Source organism: Theropithecus gelada, chromosome 3, assembly GCF_003255815.1.
Source record: "Theropithecus gelada isolate Dixy chromosome 3, Tgel_1.0, whole genome shotgun sequence".
NCBI lineage: Eukaryota > Metazoa > Chordata > Mammalia > Primates > Cercopithecidae > Theropithecus > Theropithecus gelada.
The window spans coordinates 181,276,210-181,299,483 of NC_037670.1; the positions used below are offsets into that span (position 1 = coordinate 181,276,210).

The following is a 23,274-nucleotide window of genomic DNA, read 5'->3' on the forward strand; positions in this document are numbered from 1 at the left end:
AGCTGAGTTTCCTCGGGGATGATGAATTCACAGGGACCCCAGGATTCCGTGGGATGATGCAGATGTAAATATGTCGGAAAGCATGACCTTTGTTAACGGTTGGGGTGATTATGAAAGGGCCAGTTTCAGCATGGTAACTATTAAATCTAGATTTAAAGTATCAATTTAATTGGTCATAAAAATGGAAAGACCAGACACGATCATCTTCAAACAAAAAGATTGTACTTCTGTTACTGTTGGAAGGGTGTGTGTTGTGTGTGTACTACCTGAATTTATCCCATACAAGGATAGCACGTGTAATTAGCATAGCTCAGTGAGATTTCATCTTTCCTTTTGAAGAGTAAAATGAATGACTTTCAAGAATTACTGTATTAGGTCAGTGACAGTACTTTGTTTCAGCCAAACAGTTAACCAGACAGAACCAGTAATGAGGTTCTCTCCAGTCTGCCTAGGCTGCATAAGAAACCATTAATTGTAAGATGTTGTGTGTGCAGCTGAGCCCCTGAGCAACACCACGGAGTCAAGGGTCAAGGAATAACTGACTCCACTTTACCCTGATTACTTAGCTAAACATTTCCACTCGTTTAAGAAGGATGGTATTTCCATAGCGTTGTGATAGGTTTTAAAATGCCACAAGATAATCGCCACTTCTGAATTGGTAAGAAATATCCGCCACTTATAAAGGTGTATCTTAGATCTTGAGTGGGTTTTTACTATGCAGTTTTATCTGCATGAGCAAATTGCTCAAATAACACTTTTTCTCTGTCCATGGGTAGGTCATTCAAGGGGTGTCCACATTGCAATGGCCTGAGATATCAACCCAAGTACCCTTCACTTTTTTCCTTAGGCACACAGAATTTCTGGTATCCCTGCATGCCTTGGATTTGCATTTCATAAAATAAGCATTTGTATTTCATTGTATGTAAATGCTAAATTACGGAATTTTAAAGGGAAATCTCAACGATTGTGTGATCTTTATAATGTATCTAATATATCCATTATATATTAGATATATTATAAATTTATATATTATATATACTAGATACATAGTATATATTAATTTATAATTACAAATTATATAATATATAAATTATTATAAATTAGTATATATTAGAAATCTTATTTCTAATCTATCCGGTGGGTATATTATAAATCAGATTGTCCTCATTTTGTTTTTTCTGTGATGATTTCCATTGTCTTTAATTAGAGGTAGCATGCGTACAGACAGGCCTGGCCAACTTTTTCAGAAAACGCTGTCTTGAGCTCTGTAGTAGTTATATGATCAGTCCTGGTGGTAGACATTTAAAATGTTGGATTTACAATTTTGGTTTATCTTTGTTTATTACAAAATGCATTTCTATTCGATAGAGAACTTTAGGTCTTTTTAAAGTAGTGCTATTAGATCTCTTTAATCATATATTATAAAATTTACAATTATTGATCCCAAGTCAGTCATTTAGTACCTGCTAGGTTCCAAGGTGGCTAGTTGGATTCTATTTGTAAGGAACTCACTGCACAACCAGAGAGGAACTGTTCTGAAGGAATATTGTAGTTTTTTAAAGCCATGATAAAATACTAACTTGTGATGATATAACGAAGTGTGTCCAGGCCAGACTGTTTGGAAAGGTTATCAAGGAGATCAGACTCGATTTTTCTAGAGTTATGATCACAAACCTAACTTCATTTGCTTATGTGAGGCAAATGCTGAAATTGTTTTTCTCTTTGGGAGATATGACAGTGATGCTGGGGTGCTGCTTTTTTCCCCTAGTGCCCTTAGTACATTGTTTCTCAGAAAACTCAGAAATGCTATTTCAGGAAAAAGTTTTACAAAATTGCATCACTTAAAGGTATCTTTCATTAGAACTCAGATGAGCTAAGACATTTCCAAATTCGTGGAGGGGGGAGTTGTTTGTTTTTACTATTTTAGGTTTGGGGGTACATGCCACCTCCGTGGTAACTTAAAAAATTACCGTGTACGTGTGTTCGTGTTTGTTGTTGTGCACGTGTTGGCAGATAGCTGCTTTGTGTACATCGCTGTGATGGAATCTGCTTTGTGTACATCGCTGTGATGGAATCTGCTTTGTGTACATGACTGTGATGGAAACTGCTTTGTGTACATGACTGTGAGGGAAGCCCTTTTCTGTGAGCGGGTTTGGTGTCCGGCTCCACCGGGTGCCTGCACCACCGCTGTGTGCTCCTCCTTAGTGAATGTATTGCTCACTGTGCGTTGTGGCTGCCGAGCTCACGTGTGTGACACGGATTTGTTCTTTCTTTTCAGGTTATCACCAATCTAGTGAAAATGTTGAAGTCCAGAGACACTAGGAGAAATTTTTGTCCTCCAAACCACTGGCTGTCAGAACAAGAAGATATTAAAGCAGATAAGGTGATATTGAAAGATCTTTTTAATATTTATCATTAAAAATATACGTTCAACTTGTGTTTTTCTGGGGGAGAAGAATTAAGCCCTTTAAAATTATTTTTTTATGACTTATACGACTAGTAACGGTAAACCTTATTACTAACTCCTACGCCAACTTCTTAATGGGACATATAGTAGTATCATTGACTTAAAATGATATTCTGAGTTATCCTCAATTTTCCTTTTTAACCTGAGATTATATTAAAGCCTAGTAATTCTTTGTTGAGGTTGAAAAATACTTTGCTTTTATTAGTATTAATGTATGTCTAGTACTTAAAAGAGATGGGTCTTGTGCCTAATTTTTGTGTTTCTTGTTTTGAGACGGAATCTTGCTATGTTTGCTCTTGGTGGTCTCGAACTCCCGGCCTGAAGGGATCCTCCCACCTTGGCTTCCCAGAGTGCTGGGATTACAGACGTGAGCCACCACACCAATCTTTTATCCTTGATTTTCTGAAAGAACAGACACAAATTTGAATATTACTAACACCTACATCCAAAGCAGATTCAGTAGTATGATACGTTAGTAAAAAATTTAAGTGGCCAGGCGCGGTGGCTCATGCCTGTAATCCCAGCACTATGGGAGGCCGAGACGGCAGATCACTTGAAGCCAGGAGTTCAAGACCAGCCTGGCCAACGTGGCGAAACCCTGTATCTCTACTGAAAATACAAAAATTAGCCGGGTGTGGTGGCAGGCACCTGTAATCCTAGCTACTCGGGAGGCTGAGGCAGGAGAATTGCTTGAACCCGGGAGGCGGAGGTTGCAGTAAGCTGAAGCTGTGCCATTGCACTCCATCCTGGGCCACAAAAGTGAAACTGTCTCAAAAAAAAATAAAATATAAAAAAAAGAGGCCGATCATGGTTGCTCACTTCTGTAATCCCAACACTTTGGGAGGCCAAGGCAGGCAGATCACCTGAGGTTGGCTACGCTTGAGACCAGCTTAGCCAACATGGCGAAACCCCATTTCTACTAAAAATACAAAAATTAGCCAGACGTGGTGGCAGACGCCTGTAATCCCAGCTACTCTGGAGGCTAAGGCAGGAGAATCACTTGAACCCGGGAGTCAGAGGTTGCAGTGAGCTGAGACCGCGCCATTGCACTCCAGCCTGGGTGACAAGAGTAAAATTCCGTCTCAAAAAAAGAAAGAAAAATGAAAGAAAATACAAATATTAGCCGGGCATGGTAAGTGTCCCCCTGTAGTCCCAGCTACTGGGGAGGCTGAGGTATGAGAATCCCTTGAGCCCTGGAAGCGGAGGTTGCAGTGAGCCAAGATCGTGCCACTGCACTCCAACCTGGGTGACAGAGCGAGATTCTGTCTCCAAAAAAACAAAAAATGTAAGTGATGTTAACAGAGGAACATAGGGTGTATTCAGTTTTGTTCTTGAGAAAAAGTCATAACTGGATAGAATATTGGGAGTAGGAGATGGAATGGTGGAGGGTATAAAAGAAACCATGTCGGCCAGGCACGGTGGCTCATGCCTATAATCCCAGCACTTTGGGAGGCCAAGGTGGGTGGATTGCCTGAGCTCAGGAATTTGCGACCAGCCTTGGCAACATGGTCAAACCCAGTCTCTACTAAAATACAGAAAATTAGCCGGGCATGGTGGTGTGCACCCATAGTCCCAGCTACTTGGGACTGAGGCTGAGGCTGGAGAATCACTTGAACCCGGGATGTGAAGGTTGCAGTGAGCTGAGATCGCACCACTGCACTCCAGCCTGGGCGACAGAGCAAGACTCCATCTCAAAAAAAAAAAAAAAAAAAAAAAGAAACCGTATCACAGAACTATTAGAGGAGAGAAAGCAGGAGTGTTTTAGAAAAATTTCATAAGCATGACTATGTCCTCATGAGATATTTGGGAGTTAAGCCTGTTGCTTCTGACTCTGCCCACTGACAAGGTATAGCAATGGTGGCAGATCCCGCGGCAGTGAACAGCTCCGGGACCCAGGCCGGGGTCACTTCACAGCAAAAGAAGCAGTCCTGGCACGGTGCTTGGTTCCAGGTCTGGGAGGACCCTACAAGATGGGTGTAGAGTGTTGTGTCATGCTGGAGAGCGAGGAAGCCATTGCAGGGTGGCTGGGGCTGGGAGACAGGGTTAGGAGCCTGTCTGTAGCTGGTCATGGGCGGAAACTTGAAGCATTCATGAAAGCAGCTAACTCTTGAGTTCGCAAGGACGCTAACAGAACCCTTCATCGTCATATTTGTAGGATGCAAAGGAACCGTCTCATTATTTTGAATACTGTTTTGAAAAAAGAAGTACTCAATTTATAAACTGTACCTCAGGCAGAACAGATAATTGATGATGTGTGATCTTTTGCATAGAAGTATTCCAGCCAATACTACGTGAAAATGATTTTTGCAAAATGGAATCAGCCTGTTGCAGGCTCTGGTGAAGGAGATGACCAGGGCGGTGCCACTCCAGGTGCAGCACTTGTCTGGGGTCTGCTGGTCTGAGATGGTGTGTTGACCTCCCAGGAGAGGAGGATCTGGGCCCAGAATGCAAATGACTGCACCTCTTCCTTACTCCAGAAGTTTGTGCGATGGGAAGATGTCAGCTGAACCCAGCAGTGTGTTTAGCGATTTAATTGATTTACATTTTGGCACAAGTCCCTTATCTCATCACCAACTGGTAGTATACAGTGCACACACCCACACTCGAAGTAGGTTTCACCTCTGCAGTGATAAGCAGAGATGGGGGCCTCTCGATGAACGAGCATCCCACGACGTAGGAAACGTTCTCGCCAGAACGTTAAATCTAAATGTGGTGGAACCTCTACATCTAACTACAAAATTACAGGAAACGGGTTAGAAGTACATCTTTAACAACACCATGAGGGTGCAATTAGCAAAATCTAGATTATGGGAAATTTTACAGGATAAAAATTTCTTCATTAAAATTTGCAAGGGTGGCTGGACGCGGTAGCTCACACCTGTAATCCCAGCACTTTGGGAGGCCGAGGTGGGCAGATCGCCTGAGGTCAGTTCGAGACCACCCTGGCCAACATGGTGAAACCCCATCTCTACTAAAAATAAAAAAGTTAGCCGGGCATAGTGGCATGCGCCGGTAATCCCAGCTACTTGAGAGGCTGAGGCAGGAGAATCGCTTGAACCTGGGAGGCAGAGGTTGCAGTGAGCCAAGATCAGGCCACTGCACTCCAACCTGGGCAACAGTGAATGAGACTCCATCTAAAAAGAAAAAAAATTGCAAGGGCCAACCAGGCGTGATGGCTCATGCCTGTAACCCAGGCACTTTGGGATGCTGAGGCGGGTGGATTGCTTAAGCTCAGAAGTTCAAGACCAATCTGGGCAAGATAGCAAAACTCCATCTCTACAAAATATACAAAAATAAACCAGGCGTGGTGGTATACACCTGTAGTCCCAGCTACTCGGGAGGCTGAGGTGGGAGGATCTCTTGAAACCAGGAGGTGGAGGTCGCAGTGAGCTGAGGTTGCACCACTGCATTCCAGCCTGGTTGACAGAGTGAGATCCTGTATCAAAAAGTAAAAAATTGCAAGGACCAAAAATAAGGGATGAGAGGAACTGACAGATGAAAAATAAGAGAAAATATACTATGTCTATTTTATTTGAATACTGCCACAACCAAATGGAAAAAAAAAACTAGAAAGTGAATCTTTGATAATAATTTTTAAGGTGATCTATTTTGCTTCACAAAGCAATTATATTGTTTTACTATGTTTAGATATTATGCATCATTAAATAAAACAATTAGAGATTTCTTTGGGGTGTATTAGAAAACATAGTTAACTGTAGAAGTATGAAAGGACAGCCAGTGTGAGAGAGGACTTGAAAAGGTAGTCCAAAAGGGGACATGAAGGGATGAGGTCCGAGAGAGGGCCCAGTCCATAGTAGAGAAGTGTCCAACACCAATTCTGTTCAAGTGTGATCAGGTCAAAGTGTGTGCTAGAGCACAGGGGAGTTCTGAACCAGGATTGCCCCCGACAGGTCACTCAGCTCTATGTGCCAGCATCCAGACACGTGTGGAGGTTCCGGCGGATGGGGAGGATAGGCCCGCTGCAGTCCACCCTGGACGGTGAGTTCTCTAGGACACAGGGTTACTGAGGTATGAATTACACGCTGTCACATTCACTCCTTTAATTTACAGAGCGGTAAACTCATACAGCATGTCACCCCCACCAGGAGCTACCATGTAGAAAAGTCATCACCCCCAAAATTGCCTCTGGCTCCATTGCGGCCACCTCTTCAGCAGCCACCCATTTCTGTTTCGTCCTGTCACTTTGCCTTTTGCAAAAGGCCTCCAAGGGGAACCATGCTGTGTAGTCTGCTCCTGGCTCCTTTTGGTCAGCACAGTGCATTTGAGGGTGCTGTGTGGGTTGGTTGCTCCCTCTGTTGCTCAGCTGTATTCCAGTGTGGGGATGCACCACAGTTTGTGAATCCATTAATTCGTTGAAAGATATGTGGTTTTTTTTTTTTTTCAGTCTCTGGGAATGTGAGTACAGTTGCTATAAACATCTATGTACAGGTTTTTCTGTGAACATACATTTTGTTTGACATGGAGTAAGTTTCACTGGGAGTAAGAATCCTGAGACATTTGGCAAGTTGATGTTTAACTTGATGAGAAGCTGCAGAACTGTGCTCCAGGGTGGCTGCACCGCTTTGCGTTCAGACCGGCAATTAATGAGAGCCCCTGTTGCTCCCAGTCCTCACTGGCAATTAGAGTTGTCATTTTGAAAAGAATTTTATGGGCGGGGCGCGGTGGCTCACTCCTGTAATCCCCATCACTTTAGGAGTTCGAGGTGGGCGGATCGCGAGGTCAGGAGTTCAAGACCAGCCTGACGAGCATAGTAAAACCCCATCTCTACTAAAAATACAAAAAAGTAGCTGGGCGAGTGGCGTACACCTGTAATCTCAGCTACTTGGGAGGCTGAGGCAGGAGAATCGCTTGAACCCAGGAGGCAGAGGTTGCAGTGAGCCAAGACCACGCCACTGCACTCCAGCCTGGATGACAATACAAGACTATATAAAAAAAAAATTATCCATTATAAAAGGTGGGAAATGATATCATATTGTGGTTTTAATTTGTATCTACCAGCCAACTAATGATATTCAGCATCTTTTTCATGAATTTGATTTTTTCTTTTGGTTTTTTTTTTGGAGACAGTCTCACTGTGTTGCTCAGGCTGGAGCGCAGTGGTGCAATCACAGCTCACTGCAGCCTTGACTTCCTGGGCTTCGGCGATCTTCATGCCTTAGCCTCCACAGTAGTTGTGACCACAGGCATGTGCCACCACACCTGGCCAATTTTTTATTTTTATTTTTGTAGAGTTGGAATCTGTGTATGTTGCCCAGGCTGACCTTTAACTCCTGGGCTCAAGGGATCTTCCCACCTTGGCCTCCCAAAGTACTATGATTACAGGTGTGAGCCGCTGCACACTGCCTGTGAACATGTTTTTTAGTTATTGAATTTTGAGAGTTACAAAGCTATTCTGGATATAGTTTATCAGATATGTATTTGCAAATATTTTGTCCCAATCTGTGGCTTGTCTTTTTCTTTTCTTAGCAGTGTCTTTCAAGGAGGAGAAGTTTTAAATTTGATAGAATCCCATTTACCTTTTTTTTCTTTAATGAAATTGTGCTTTTGATGTGATGTCTAAGATACCTTCACGTAACACTTTTCCTTTTTTTTCCTTTTTTTTTTTTTTTTTTTTGAGACAGGGTCTTACTGTGTCACCAGGCTGGAGTGCAGTGGTGCAATCGCAGCTCACTGCAGCCTTGAACTCTGCAGTCTCAGGCAGTCCTCTCACCTCAGCCTCCTGCATTGCTGGGACTATAGGCGTGTGCCACCATGCCCAGCTAGTTTTTAAAAAATTTTTTTTGTAGAGGCAAGGCTTCTCTGTGTTGCTCAGTTTCTCAAACTCCTGAGCTCAAGGGATCATCTCGCCTCAGCCTAGGATTACAGGCATAATTTGCCATCCCCAGCTCCTTGAAATGAGTTTTAAGAGGCCAAGTTATGATTTATTGTTGGAAAGGAATGGGATACGTGTTTATTCATGAAATACTGCCTGGGGCCCACTGTGTATACAACCTTCTCCCAGGCACCATCTCATGCACACACGCCTGGTCTGGGAGGATCGTTGTTGCCATAGTAGGAGAAAAAAGGACATGAAGGTGGTCGGGGGTGGCCGGGGCACCTGCCACTGCCGAATCTGGCTGCGTTCCGGTCTCACCGCGAGTGCTCGGGCTAGCTGTGCACTTGAGACATGCTAGACAGCTGGAGCAGAAGTGTAGTTCTTGATTAGGACATCTTTAGTATTCGATCAAGGTGTGTATTTGGGGAGCTACTGAAGACTTCTGTGCTGATCCTGCACTGTGCGTGGCTCATGGATCTGCCTGAGGCGGGGGTGTGTTCATGGAACTGGATTTAGATAAATGAGTTAATCAGGATGATTTCATGAGCCTTCACCTTAATAATTGTCAGTGGGAATGCAACGGAAAGTGCAAGTGAACTAATTAAGGTTTTAAAATGTGTTGTAGTGGGTTTGGAGTCCCCGCCGCTGTCTGTGTCTGAGGAAAGACAGCTTGCCGTCTTGACAGAGTTGCCTTTTGTGGTTCCATTTGAGGAACGAGTAAAGGTATGCAATTTGGTTTATTTATTGTCACTACGTATCATATTAGTGTTAAGAAATTAACACACCCACCAAAGAAATCTCTAAAGGTTCCTAGTGCCTAGCTGATTACATAACATACTTTTCTCATTAGGTTGAAATAGGTAAGAATGATTTATAAAACCCAACTAGATATCTCTTTACAAACTGAAAGTATTTTCTTAGTTACAACTGGTGGAAAGCCCTTTTACACTATAGATTTCTTATAACAAGGGTCTAACGTCATTTATCTCTATTAAATTTTGCATTGTTTGGCCAGGTACAGTGGCTCATGCCTGTAATCCCAGCACTTTGGGAGGCTGAGGCAGGCAGATCGAGCCCATGGGTTTAAGACCAGCCGGGGCAACATAGCAAAACCCTGTCTCTACAAAGAATACAAAAGTTAGTTGGGCATGGTGGCGTGCAGCTGTAGTCCCACCTACTCGGGATGCTGAGGTAGGAGAATCATTTGAGCCTGGGAGGCAGAGGTTGCAGTGAGCCAAGATGGCGCCACTTACACTCCAGCCTGGGCAACAAAGCAAGATCCTATCTCAAAGAGGGGAAAATATTTTGCATTGTTTTTGAAAATGCCAATTTTTTGTGAAGATACGCTTCTGTACATTCATGTTTAAGTTATTTATCAGAAACGCTGTTTTATTTTTATTTTTCTGAGACGGGATCTCACTCTGTCACCTGAGCGAGAAAGCAGTGCTGTGATCATAGCTCACTGCAGCATCAAACTCCTGGGCGCAAGCCACCATCTCACCTAAAGTGCTGGGATTACAGGCAAAACCCACTGCACCCGGCCCGGAAACACAACTTTTTTTTTTTTTTTTTTTTTTTTTTTGAGATGGAGTCTCCTCTGTCGCCAGGCTGGAGTGCAGAGGTATGATCTTGGCTCACAACCTCTGCGTCCCAGGTTCAAGTGGTTCTCCTGCCTCAGCCTCCCAAGTAGCTAGGACTACAGGCACGTGTCACCACGCCCGGCTAATTTTTTGTATTTTTAGTAGAAACGGGGTTTCACCGTGTTAGCCAGGATGCTCTCGATCTCCTGACCTTGTGATCTGCCCACCTTGGCCTCCCGAAGTGCTGGGATTACAGGCGTGAGCCACCGCGCCCGCTACTTTATAAAAAAAGAAATGGACAAATATCTTAATTCCTTGTCTGGTGTCTTGGATGTACAAAATTTTGTTTATATATGTTTCCACATTTTAAAATGTTTTGTTTTTATTTGTCAATTATTTTTACCAAATTTCTGAAGATTAGCTGGTTCCGTTCTCCAGTAATGGCTTCAAGAGTGTATTTTTTAGGCCTGTACACTCTGTTTATATGGTGAACAAAAGAGTTTCTTTTGAAGCTATTCATGTCCCTTCACGAAACCCTCCCTGCACGTGCGTACACACTCACACACTCTCTCTCTCTCTGTCTCTCTCACTCACATAATTCCTGAGCTCCCTCTACTGGATTTTTAACATCAAAAAGATTATTTGAATTTTGTCATAGAGATATTTCTACTAGTGTTAGTATACAGCTTTTACAAAGCTGTTCTACGTAAGTTTTTATAAAGGATTTATAAATGAAAATATTCTATAGCATGGGGTTTTAATTTTAATTTTAATTTATTTTATTTTTGAGACAGTCTCACTCTGTCACCAGGCCTGAGTGCAGCGGTGCAGTCTCAGCTCACTGCAACCTCTGCCTCCCGGGTTCACGAGATTCTCGTGCCTCAGCCTCCCAAGTAGCTGGGATTACAGGCATGAACCACAGTGCCTGGCTGGATTTTTAAAGTTTATTTTTAACTGGGCAAAGGAGCAACATTCGAAATATTTAAATATGATATACATTATATATTATCTATATATTTATTGATAAAAATCACTATTTGATACCTTGACTATTAGCATTTATTTCAGAATTTATGAAGATACAAAGATAAGATTTAGCAGTTTATTCTTTGGTAACTTGTAACGGGTCTTTTGTTCCTAATAACCTTACAGCTTTCCTTGTTTGTTAGATCTTTCAGAGGTTGATTTATGCAGATAAGCAAGAAGTTCAAGGAGATGGTCCATTTCTGGATGGAATTAATGTCACTATAAGAAGAAATTACATTTATGAAGATGCTTATGACAAACTTTCTCCAGAAAATGGTATATATAATTCTCTAGATGTATTATTTGGCAGGTGGAGGCTAGGGAATTGCTTTAGAAAATGGTGGTGGTTTAAAAATTAGTGTCCATCATCTTGTTCCATAATGACTTAAAAACTGAAATGTGCGGCTGGGCATGGCGGCTCACAGTTATAATCCCGGCACTTTGGGAGGCTGAGGCGAGAGGATTGCTTGAGCTCAGGAGTTAGAGGCCAGCCTGGGCAACGTACTGAGACCCTGCCTTGACAAAAAAAAAAAAAGTGAGCTTATCTGGGTATGTTAGTGTGCTCCTGTTGTCTGCGCTCTGCAAAGGGCTGAGGCGGGAGGATGGCTTGAGCCTGGGAGGTCAAGGCTGCAGTTGAACCTTGATTGTGCTACTGCTCCGGCCTTGGCAATAGAGCCAGACCCAGTCTCCAAAAAAAAGTATAGCAAGTCAGATTTGGGAGACATGTTATTAAGTAATATTTCTAAAATTGACAGTTACTACAACAGAAGCCTTTAAAAAATATTAATTATTTTTAAAGGGCAAGAAAGTTACCGGTTCCCCACCTCCCAATGTCTGCCCCAAAAATTTAGTTTGCAAGCTGTCATTCTAAAAATCTCGATGGCAGCCATTTACATTCTGTGTTTTTGTATAAATATTTATATAAAATCACAAATTGTAAGCCAAATTAAATATACTAAAATAAATGCCATAGCAATCCAAGTTTCTTTATAAAAAGATAAGTGTGCTTCAATGACACTGCCATTAGTAAAGCAGGATTATATTGTAACAGCAATTTGGATAGCATTTGGAGCTCACTGGCACATTTTGTCTTATGTTAATATTTGATACTTAGTCTTCAAAGTTTGTGTGCTTGTGATTATGATAATACATTAATTCAATGTTGGTCAATGCCAAAGGGATTAAAATGAAAGCTTAGGCTGGATCTAAAATTAAAAATGAAATCATCTTACCCAGTTTTTGGAAGATGACAGGTTGTCCGATGTGAAATGACAATTGCCTTTTCTTCTGGGGGAACGACTTAATTTTCTTCTAAGGAAATGAAACCTGATTTCTAGTAATTTTTATTGCTTACATAAAGAGCTAATTTTGTCATAATATTGGAACAGTGGAGGAAAGCTAACATCAGTTGTTTCCTTACTCTATTTCGAGCTTTTATTTTTTCACACAATTTACTGTTGCCATTGAATCTTTGCCATGGCCCTCTGATGCCGAGTGTCATCAGCTAAGACCGAGTGAACCCAGGTCTGCGTACAGGCTGTGGCCTCTCCACAGGGCCAGGTTTCCCTTGCCTATCTGATTGTGTTTTCAGAATATTTGGTGTAAATGAGAGACTCCTAATCTAACTAATTGTCTAATTGAGAGATGTTTTGGGGTCCCATAGTACCTTATAAATCAATTCTTAATAGTTCTTGTGTTGTATTTTTATTAGCAGATTTCATGTTCATCTCTCCCACTTGACCCTGAAGGTTTTTACAGCTTGGGATGGAATTGTTTATTTGGTGTACACAGCTGGTGCTCAGTAGATGCTTGTTCAATTTGTGGTTGAATCCCGGGGGAAAAAAGTAGATGTGACAAAATAATGAGTTTGCCAATGATCGTGTAGTGTTTAGAGAAGAGTGAGCTGTTTAACGTTGAAGGGCCTTACGAGAGGCAGTTCTGGAGTGGCACCTGTAGGGGAGGAGCTGAGTTTGTGGGTGAGGGGCACTCCGAGGGCGCAGGTGCTGTGGTGCGGGGTACTTGCAAGTAGGGGGCTGTAAGCTCTTCAGCCAGAGTAGAACGTGTTTCTTATTTACCAGCAATTTAAAATTAACTTTAAAACTACTCCATGTAGATGATTCTTTGATGTTACTGTCCAGTTATAACAAACCTCAAATTTCCTAATGAATCCTTAAGCTTTAAAAATTATTTAAAAACTGATCACACCCCACCTCCCTAAATGCATGCTAATAATTGCATTGAAGTTAAGAGATTTGGAAGAGTCTTCTCATGATGTTTATACTGTAATGCTTAAAATCTTTATAAATGTTGTCAACTACTATAAGAATGATTAAGCCATGTGTTAAAATGTGGTGTTTTGCTAGGCAAATTAGTAAAGTCAGATATCTCAGAATCATTAATTTACTTGTGAGAGAATGGTTTGAGGTGCGTTTTTGACTAATAATTTACATATAATCAACTAATGTGATTATTCCACATACCATCTAGTCGTTGAAGCGAACCCATGCTGTACGATGCTGGTCTGCCTCATCTCGGAGCGGTTCTCTGAAGTGTGCATGTTCACCCCTGTTACCCATAAGCTGACTGAGTGAAATGCAGAGAAGCTGATGGCTGCTCCTGCAGTTGGTGCTCAGAGAGCAGAGAGGGGCTGGGGTCTCACAGGGATGCCCACGCACTCCCTGCCTGCACTGCACCACCTTGTTACAGTGTGGAATATTGGGAGAAACTGTCACATTCCCTCATGGGATTGCTGTAAGAATTATAAAGTGGGTAACAGTTCCCTTGGGGCCTGGAGCTCACACTGTCATTGACTCTTGGGTGAGAATGAGGCAAAGCTGGCTCCGCGGTCTGCTGTCATCAGTTCTGGAGAGCCTCACTTGTCTGCTTTTGTTGGTTGGTTACTTTTATTTTATCTCATTTAATGGGCAGAATTACCATTTCTTCCTGAAGCAGAGGACATTTCTTCCAGAAGCAGGAAAGCAAGCTGGAGCCAAATGGCTTAGATGTGTTTACCTGATTCCCAAGGGTGACACGGACACTGAGCCAGAGGTTGGGTGGCACAGCCAGGCAGCACTGCATCCTTGCTGTTGTGCAGAGTGGCCCCATCTTGTCCATTCAGTCAGCGACCATTCTCAGTGAATGGGAACTTGGTATGTGGTGGCTGTAAGCCTCAGTCAGTCCAGTAAATTGTATTTGCCCTACTTGACACATATCATAGACTATTTACACTCCAGGTACTGAAACTTCAAAATTACTGACATGTGTACATAGCAATGTTGAGATAAAGAGGGCTTTGAGGAGATTGCCTGGAGGCTATATCAAGCATTCTGCTAAACCCCTTTTCCAGGATGCTTCTAAAGGTTATGTGTCCCTTGAGATGCTCCAGGGCAGATGTGTGTGGGTGACTGTGCACCAAGGCCGACAGAGGGCGGCAGCGCGTGGGGTCTGTGAAAGTGTCGAATGTACGCTATGTGCCGGTGCTTTCCCACTTCCCCTGACTTCATGCAGCAGCTTCTCCCCAGCTCTCGCCTCTCCTTCACCCTATCTTTTCTGCAAAGCACCTGTAGAACTTTCTCACGAAAAGATAAAGGACATTTCACTTACTTCCCCAAAGCTGTTCTCTGATGCAGCCTGTTTATCAGATCACATCCTAACTTGGTCCACCTTGTGGTTTTTTTTGGTTTTGGGTTTTTGTTTGTTTTTTGAAATGGAACTTCTCTCTTGTTGCCCAGGCTGCAATGCAGTGGCACAATCTTGACTCACTGCAACCTCCGCCTCCTGGGTTCAAGCGATTCTCCTGCCTCAGCCTCCTGAGTAGCTGGGATTACAGGTGTGCACCACCATGCCTGGCTAATTTTTTTTTGTATTTAGTAGAAATGGGGTTTCACCATATTAGGCCGGTCTCAAACTCCTGACCTCAAGTGACCCACCTGCCTTGGCCTCCCAAAGTGCCAGGATTACAGGCTCGTGCCACCGCACCTGGCCTGTTTTGGGGGTTTTTTAATTTTTATTTTAGAGATGGGGGTCTCGCTTTCACCCAGGCTGGAGTGCAGTGGTGCAGTCATAGCTCACTGCAGCCTCAAACTCCTGGGCTCAAGTGATCCTCTTGAGTAGCTGGGATTACAGGCACACACCACCATGCCCAGCTTTTCTTAATATTTTGTGGAGAAAGGGTCTTGCTGGTGTTGCCCAGGCTGGTCTTGGACTCCTGGCCTCAGGCAGTCCTGCCTTGGCTTCCCAAAGTGCTGGGATTACAGAAGTGAACCTCTGTGCCCAGACAAAGACAATGTTTTAATTTACTTTTTTTTTTTTTTTTTTTTTGAGACTGTCATGCAGGCTGGGGTGCAGTGACACGATATTGGCTTACTGCAACCTTTGCCTCCCGACTTCAAGCGATTCTCAGGCCTCAGCCACCCAAGTAGCTGGGATTACAGACATGTGCCACCATGCCCAGCTAGTTTTTGTACTTTTAGTAGAGATGGGGTTTCACCTTGTTGGCCAGGCTGGTCTCGAACTGCTGACCTCAGAGCAATCCACCCACCTCAGCCTCCCAAAGTGCTGGGATTACAGACATGAGCCACTGCACCTGGCCTTAATTTACTCTTTGTGGCAAATTATATAACCAGTAATTTTCCCCCCTTTTCAGCCAAATACAGCTATTGAAAGATCATATAGATCAGGGTTGTCCAATCCTTTGGCTTCCCTGAGCCACATTGGAAGAGGAATAATTGTCTTGGGCCACACGTAAAATACACTAACGATACCTGATAAGCTTTAAAAAAAAAAAAAAATCACAGGCTGTGCGCGGTGGCTCATGCCTGTAATCCCAGCACTTTGGGAAGCTGAGGCGGGCAGATCACAAGGTCAGGAGTTCGAGACCAGCCTGTCCAATATGGTGAAACCCCATCTCTACTAAAAATAGAAAAATTAGCCAGGCATGGCGGCGCACACCAATAGTCCCAGCTACTTGGGGTGGCTGAAGCAGAAGAATCACTTGAACCCTGGAGGCGGAGGTTGCAGTGAGCTGAGATGGCACCACTGCACTCTAGCCTGAATGACAGAAGGAGACCCCGTCTCAAAAAAGAAAAAAGGAAAAAAAAAAAAAAAAACCTAATGTTTTAAGAATTTAAGAATTTGTGTTGGGCCGCATTCAAAGCCATCCTGGGCCACATCGGCCTGTAGGCTGCAGGTTGAGGACAAGCTTGCTGTAGACTCTGGAGGACCAACTCCCTGAGAGTTCGTGGAGGCAGAGGTTGCAGTGAGCCGAGATCATGCCACTGCACTCCAGCCTGGGTGACAGAGCAAGACTCTGTCTCAAAAAATAATGATAATATCATTGCTGTTTTGAGTCCTATGTTAAAATGTCCCTAAGATCCTCGCACCCCTTCCCCAAGCCTTCCTGTAAGGCCAGTTGATGTTATTGCTTGCTTGTAACATCTTTCCTCCTCACCCTCCCATTTTTTTGAACAGAGCCTGATTTGAAAAAGCGGATCCGTGTGCACTTGCTCAATGCCCATGGCCTGGATGAAGCTGGCATTGATGGTGGTGGTATTTTCAGAGAGTTTTTAAATGAACTACTGAAGTCAGGATTTAACCCCAACCAGGGGTTCTTTAAGACTACTAATGAAGGGCTTCTGTACCCCAACCCGGCTGCTCAGATGCTTGTGGGAGATTCTTTTGCCAGACATTACTACTTCCTAGGCAGAATGCTTGGAAAGGTAAAGTAACCTTCATATAAAAATAGACCTCGGACCAAAAGCTGTTGACATTTTATGTTTATGTGTGGTTGTTATCCAAGTTTATCATAAAATACTGTGTGTTTTAAATTTGGATGCTAAATGTTGCAAAAGCACTGCACGAAACAAATTTGTATGGTTATCTAAGTAGGTGCTATGGTTTGAATGTCCCCTCCAAACTCGTGTTGAAACTTGATCCCCAGTGTGCCAGTATTGAGAGGTGGAACCTTTTAAGAAGTGATTAGATCATGCGAGCTCGGCCTTCATGAATGAATGAGTGGTTTATTGTGGGAGGGGCCCTGATGACTTTACAGGAGGGAGCCCCTAACCTTGTGATGCCCTGTGCCACCTCTGGACTCTGCAGAGTCCCCACCACTGAGAAGGCCTCACCAGGGGCTGCTCCTGGCCTTCCAGCTATAAGAAATAGATTTCAGTTTTTATTAATTACTCATTTCAGGTCTTCCACTATAAGCAGTCAAAATGGACTAAGACAGTAAGTTACTGCCTAGTGACTATTAGTTTACTCGGACTGCTGCAACAAATCACCACATGCTTTTGGGGGTGAGGAGGGGGGCTTAGAAAAACTGAAATGTATTATTTGACAGTTCTAGAGGCCAGAAGTCCAAACTTAGGGTGTCAGCAGCAGCATAGATTCCTTTTTAGAGGCTCTAGAATAATCCGTTCTTCTGGTCTTGCCAATAGCCCTTGACGTTTTTTGGCTTGTAGATTCATCATTTTGATCTCTGCCTCTGTGCTAATGTGGACTTCTCCCTGAGTGTCTGTGTCAACATTGCCTTCTATTTTTTAAAATAAGGACACCTGTCATTGTAGTTGGGTCCTGCCCTGATCCAGTGTGACTTCATCTTAATTTGATTATCTGCAAATACCTCATTTCCATAGAAGGTTATATTCACAGATTAGGATTTGAATTTGTCTTTTGGGGGGACACAGCTCTACCTGCTAGAGTGACATTTATCAAGTTGAGTATTAAGGAATTATTATTAGCTAGTTTGTTTCTTTGAGACGGAATCTCTCCTTGCTCTGTTGCCCAGGCCGGAGTGCTGTGGCGTCATCTCTGCTCACTGCAAACTCCACCTCCCAGGTTCAAGGGATTGTCCTGCACCAGCCTCCTGAACTGCAGGTGTGCACCACCATGCCCAGCTAATTTTTGTATTTTTAGTAGAGATAGGGGTTTCCACCATGTTGTACAGGATGGTCTTGAACTCCTGACCTCAAGTGTCCACCTGCCTCAGCCTCCCACAGTGCTGGGATTACAAGTGTGAGCCACTGCACCTGGCCTGTTACTAACATTCTTAAATAAATTAGAAATTAAGACCGGGCGCGGTGGCTCATGCCTGTAATCCCAGCACTTTGGGAGGCCGAGGCGGGCGGATCACGAGGTCAGGAGATCGAGACCATCCTGGCTAACATGGTGAAACCTCGTCTCTACTAAAACTATAAAAAATTAGCTGGGCGTGCTGGCGGGCGCCTGTAGTCCCAGCTACCCGGGAGGCCGAGGCAGGAGAATGGCGTGAACCTGGGAGGCAGAGCTTGCAGTGAGCCAAGATCGCACCACTGCACTCCAGCCTGGGTGACAGAGTGAAACTCTGTCTCTAAAAATAAAAATAAATAAATAAATTAGAAATTAATGTTGCTATTGTGATTAATTTCTGTAAGAATTAATCAGAGCTATACTCATTTTCAACTTTGTAATAAAATTTCTTTATCTCATTGGTAGTTCTGTTCTCCGAGAAGCATAGTGCATGGAGTGCCTGTTTTGAGAAGTAGCTTAATTGGAAATCAGTGCCTGCAAAACAGATGGTACTTTTATGACTTCTTTTACATAACAGTTTTATTAAAATATAACTCACATCATGGAAAATTGAACCTTTTAAAGTGTACAGTTCAGTGGTTTTTAATGTATTCACTGTGCTGTGTGACCATCACCAATATCTAACTTGGAAGCAGTGTCATCATCCCAAAAAGGAAACCCTACGTAGTCCCTCCCTATCCTGCCCTTCCTCCCCCAGCCCTGGCCAACCACTCATCTACTTTCAGTCTCTATGGATTTTTTTTTTTTTCCTGGACATTTCATGTAAGTGGAATCATTTGTTTTATCGACTATAAATTTGTGACCTTTTGTTATTGGCTTCTTTGATTTAGCATGTTTTCAGGTTTCATTAATGTCCTAATAGGTCAGAGCTTCACTCCTTTTAAGGGCTGAATCTTATTTCATTTTATGGATATACCACACTTTGGAGTTTGTTTTGTTCATTTTGAAACAGACTGCCACCTAGGCAGTGCTGCAAACACGGCTCAGTCCTGTGCTTAAGCAATCCTCCTGCTTTCAGCCTGCCAACTGTGGCAACAGTTGCTTGCTACCACACCTAATTGTTTCATTTTATTGTAGAGGCAGGCTCTCGCCATGTTGCCCAGGCTGGTCTTGAACTCCTGGTGTCAAGCAGTCCTCCTGCCTCAATCTCTCAAAAGGCTAGGATTACAGGTGTGAGCCACCACACCCAGTCACCACATTTTGTTTACTTACTCATCCCAGCCTGGAGTACAATGGTACATTTGCATTGTTTCCACCTTTTGGCTATTATGAATAATGCTGCTACAAACATTTGTATACAGGCTGTTATTTGGACATAGTTTTTTCATTTTTCTTGGGCATATACCTCGACGTGAAAGTGTTAGGTCGTACAGTACTCCACGTCAAAGTGTCTGCAACCTTTTACAATCCCAGCAGCAATTTGTGAAGGTTTCAGTGACTCCACATCCTTGTCAGCACTTACTTAGTCTTGTCTTTTTCATTGCAGCCATTCTAGTGGGTGGGAATTGGTGTCTCGTTGTGGTTTTAATTTCCCTGATGACCAATAATGTTAACCATCTTTTCATGTGCTCCATGACTTCTGTTGAGAAATGTCTATTCAAGTCCATTGCCTATTTTTTTATTGGATTGTCTTTTATTATTAAGTCCCTGAAATGCAATGAGTTATGAAATTTATATTCTCTGAGGAAGCTAAAACATTGTCAGGTAAATGATTTGCAAGTATTTTCTTCCTTCTCTGGGTGGTCTCTTCACTTTCATGATGATTTCCTTTGAAGAACGAACACTTTTAATTTTGAAGTCTAATGTGTTTTTTTTTCTTTTGTTGCTTGTTTTTGGTGTCTTATCCATTCCCTGACCTAAAATCACAAAGATTTCCACCTGTATGTTCTTCTGACAGTTCTGTAGTTTTAACTGTTACATTTTGGTCTTTGATCCTTTTTGAGTTAATTTTTGTAGATTGTATGAGTTAGGCATCCTCATGTTCTTGCCACCCTTGTTGAAAATTAGTAGACCAGGCCGGGCGCGGTGGCTCAAGCCTGTAATCCCAGCACTTTGGGAGGCCGAGACGGGCGGATCACGAGGTCAGGAGATCGAGACCATCCTGGCGAACACGGTGAAACCCCTTCTCTACTAAAATACAAAAAAAATTAGCCGGGCGAGGTGGCGGGCGCCTGTAGTCTCAGCTACTCGGGAGGCTGAGGCAGGAGAATAGCGTAAACCCGGGAGGCGGAGCTTGCAGTGAGCTGAGATCCGGCCACTGCACTCCAGCCCGGGCAACAGAGCCAGACTCCGTCTCAAAAAAAAAAAAAAGAAAAAGAAAAAGAAAATTAGTAGACCATACACTTAACACTGTGGGTCTGCCCTTACGCAATATGGTCTTGATTACTGTAGCTTTGCAGTATGGGTTATGTGTGTATTTATTTATAGCAAATGGGAGTAGAACCGCAGCCTTGTTAAGCAGGGGTAGTGGGAAGGAATCAGTCTATCCTGGATATAGAATAATTCCCCTTTATTTGTGTCTCTCTGAAATGCATTGTCACAGCCCCAGTTATTTCTTTGTTCAGACTCCCAGTGATTTTAAGTGCTCTTCAGGTTTGAGAAAGGGCTCCAACATGACTTCACTACCGTAACGGTATGTGTTATATCATCATCTTCAGGCTCGCCATATTTCAGGTGGCAGATTTCAGGTGTTGATTTGATGTTGATTTGATGTTGATTTGTGAGCTGGCTTTGGTTTCAGTTTGCGGATAGCATCTCTCTCTTCGTTGATGGTCACACAGCCTACTTCTCAGTTTCAGCTTCCTCTGGAGGATGTACATTTCATAATTCATTGTATGAAAATCTTTACAATGAGCTGGACATGGTGGCTCACACCTGTAATCCCAGCACTTTAGGAGGCCAAGGCGGGCAGATCACCTGAAGTCGGGAGCTCGAGACTAGCCTGACCGACATGGAGAAACTCTGTCTCTATTAAAAATACAAAATCAGCTGGGCGTGGTGGTGCATGCCTGTAATCCCAGCTACTCAGGAGGCTGAGGCAGGAGAATCGCTTGAATCTGGGAAGCGGAGGTTGTGGTGAGCCAAGATCACACCATTGCACTCCAGCCTTTGTAACAAGAGCAAAACTCTGTCTCAAAAAAAAGAGAAAAGAAAATCTTTACAATGAAATCCCATAGTTCTTTCTGTTAAAGTGAGCCCAAGAACCTTCTAACTTAATAATATATATGTGAAAATAAAGGTGAGTGTTTTGCTAGGCTAACCTGAAAAACTGTAAACTTAGTGGTTTTCGCACAATGCAGTTACAGAAGATACAGCATTAATTTTATCTGCATGAATTAAACCTTAAGATTATATACTACTTTTTCTTCCTGAATGTATAAATCATCCAGTCTTGATTAATGTAGAAGCTAATAGTTACGTAAGTCTGGTGAGGATAAACTCATTTTCTCCTGTTTATTGACATATTGCTTATAATTGAAATTATTCTGAATATGATGTCATTGTACAGTACTGTACTTTGGAATGTGTATATATTTACACAAGATCCAGGGAAGAGAATTTGTGATTTTAAACCTTTCTCCCACAAATGAAGTTTATGTAAGTTATATCTTATTAAGGCTGTTTAAAATAGTAAAGTTTAGACTAATAACAAAACTATAGTTGTTTGAGGATGGTAGTTAACTTAGTTTCACATATTTAAGACTTTCCTTACATTATTTTCTGCATGGAAATTCCCAAGGGGTTACCAACTTCCAAAACATCAACCATCTGATGACAGAGTTAAACTTTGTACTAACATGCTAAAAATTGCTCAGATCTAAGTAAGTGTAATAGTACAACAACTAATAGTGTGGTACCTGAACATTACGTCTTTAAGAGATGAAAATTGTATATTGATTGATTATGATATTTATTGGGTCATAATGTATTTAAATTTTCTTTAATGCATATGTTAGTGATTGTTTACTGTGATAAAGTACAAAGAGGTCTTCAGGAGTGATCCTACAGAGGGAGAATTACCTCCTGTCACTGGCCACTTCTCAATTAAAAGTTCCATTAGCAAATGATTCTTGCTTCTGGTGTGGGTCATGATTGCATTTTATCGCCTGTAAATCAGGCTGCAGACAGGGAATAAATAAACAGCCCAAGGATGTGGTAATGTCATCTTGAACTTTTTTTTACAGATAGAAGCACCTAGGTCCATTTAAACCAATTAAGTTCAGAATATTTATTGAGGCTAAGCCTTTATCATATTTGAATTCTATTTGAAAATGGCTTTTTTTCTTGCTTTAGAATATTGATTTAATTGGAATGGCATGCCTATAAATCAGATTATTTGATATTATCTTGGTTATATATTTGAAAATTTTAATTAGATTGTATAACTTCAGCATGGTTTATAATTTTTTATTACAGTAGAATTCAGTGTGCATTTATTGTATTATGTAGTATAATATTGGCACTTTTTTTTTTTTTTTTTTTTTTTTGACGGAGTCTCGCGCTGTCGCCCGGGCTGGAGTGCAGTGGCCGGATCTCAGCTCACTGCAAGCTCCGCCTCCCGGGTTTGCGCCATTCTCCTGCCTCAGCCTCCCGAGTAGCTGGGACTACAGGTGCCCGCCACCTCGCCCGCCTAGTTTTTTGTATTTTTTAGTAGAGACGGGGTTTCACTGTGTTAGCCAAGATGGTCTCGATCTCCTGACCTCATGATCCGCCCGTCTCGGCCTCCCAAAGTGCTGGGATTACAGGCTTGAGCCACCGCGCCCGGCCTAATATTGGCACTTAACAGTTTATATTGAGATTTTCAAAAGTTGGAAAGTTTCTTTTTCTCCATCATTAGCATCCTTTTGTAAAATGCTCACTGAATTTGCTGAAGCTTTAAACATCTAAATTGAGGTGAATACTAGTCATTTTAGTTGCCTTAGCCCTTAAAGAGGCAGAGCTTCTCTTGTATAATACCTTGTTCTGGCCAGGCGTGGTGGCTCAAGCCTGTAATCCCAGAACTTTGGGAGGCCGAGACGGGCGGATCACGAGGTCAGGAGATTGAGACCATCCTGGCTAACACGGTGAAACCCCGTCTCTACTAAAAAATACAAAAAACTAGCCGGGCAAGGTGGTGGGCGCCTGTAGTCTCAGCTACTCGGGAGGCTGAGGCAGGAGAATGGCGTAAACCTGGGAGGCAGAGCTTGCAGTGAGCTGAGATCCGAGATCCGGCCACTGCACTCCAGCCTGGGTGACAGAGTGAGACTCCGTCTCAAAAAAAAAAAAAAAAAAAAAAAAACCTTGTTTTGAACCCTGAA

The 23,274-nt window shown here is 42.7% G+C and overlaps 1 protein-coding gene across 1 annotated transcript in view; it reads left to right on the forward strand.

Annotated features, from left to right (window-relative positions):
- Positions 1-23,274, forward strand: part of UBE3C (ubiquitin protein ligase E3C) — a 141,451-nt gene that overhangs the window by 83,709 nt on the left and 34,468 nt on the right. Inside the window, exons 14-18 of the mRNA XM_025378882.1 lie at positions 2,279-2,383; positions 6,379-6,466; positions 8,929-9,026; positions 11,053-11,185; positions 16,379-16,626. Of these exons, the coding sequence (XP_025234667.1) occupies positions 2,279-2,383; positions 6,379-6,466; positions 8,929-9,026; positions 11,053-11,185; positions 16,379-16,626 (672 nt within the window). The remainder of the gene's footprint in view (positions 1-2,278; positions 2,384-6,378; positions 6,467-8,928; positions 9,027-11,052; positions 11,186-16,378; positions 16,627-23,274) is intronic.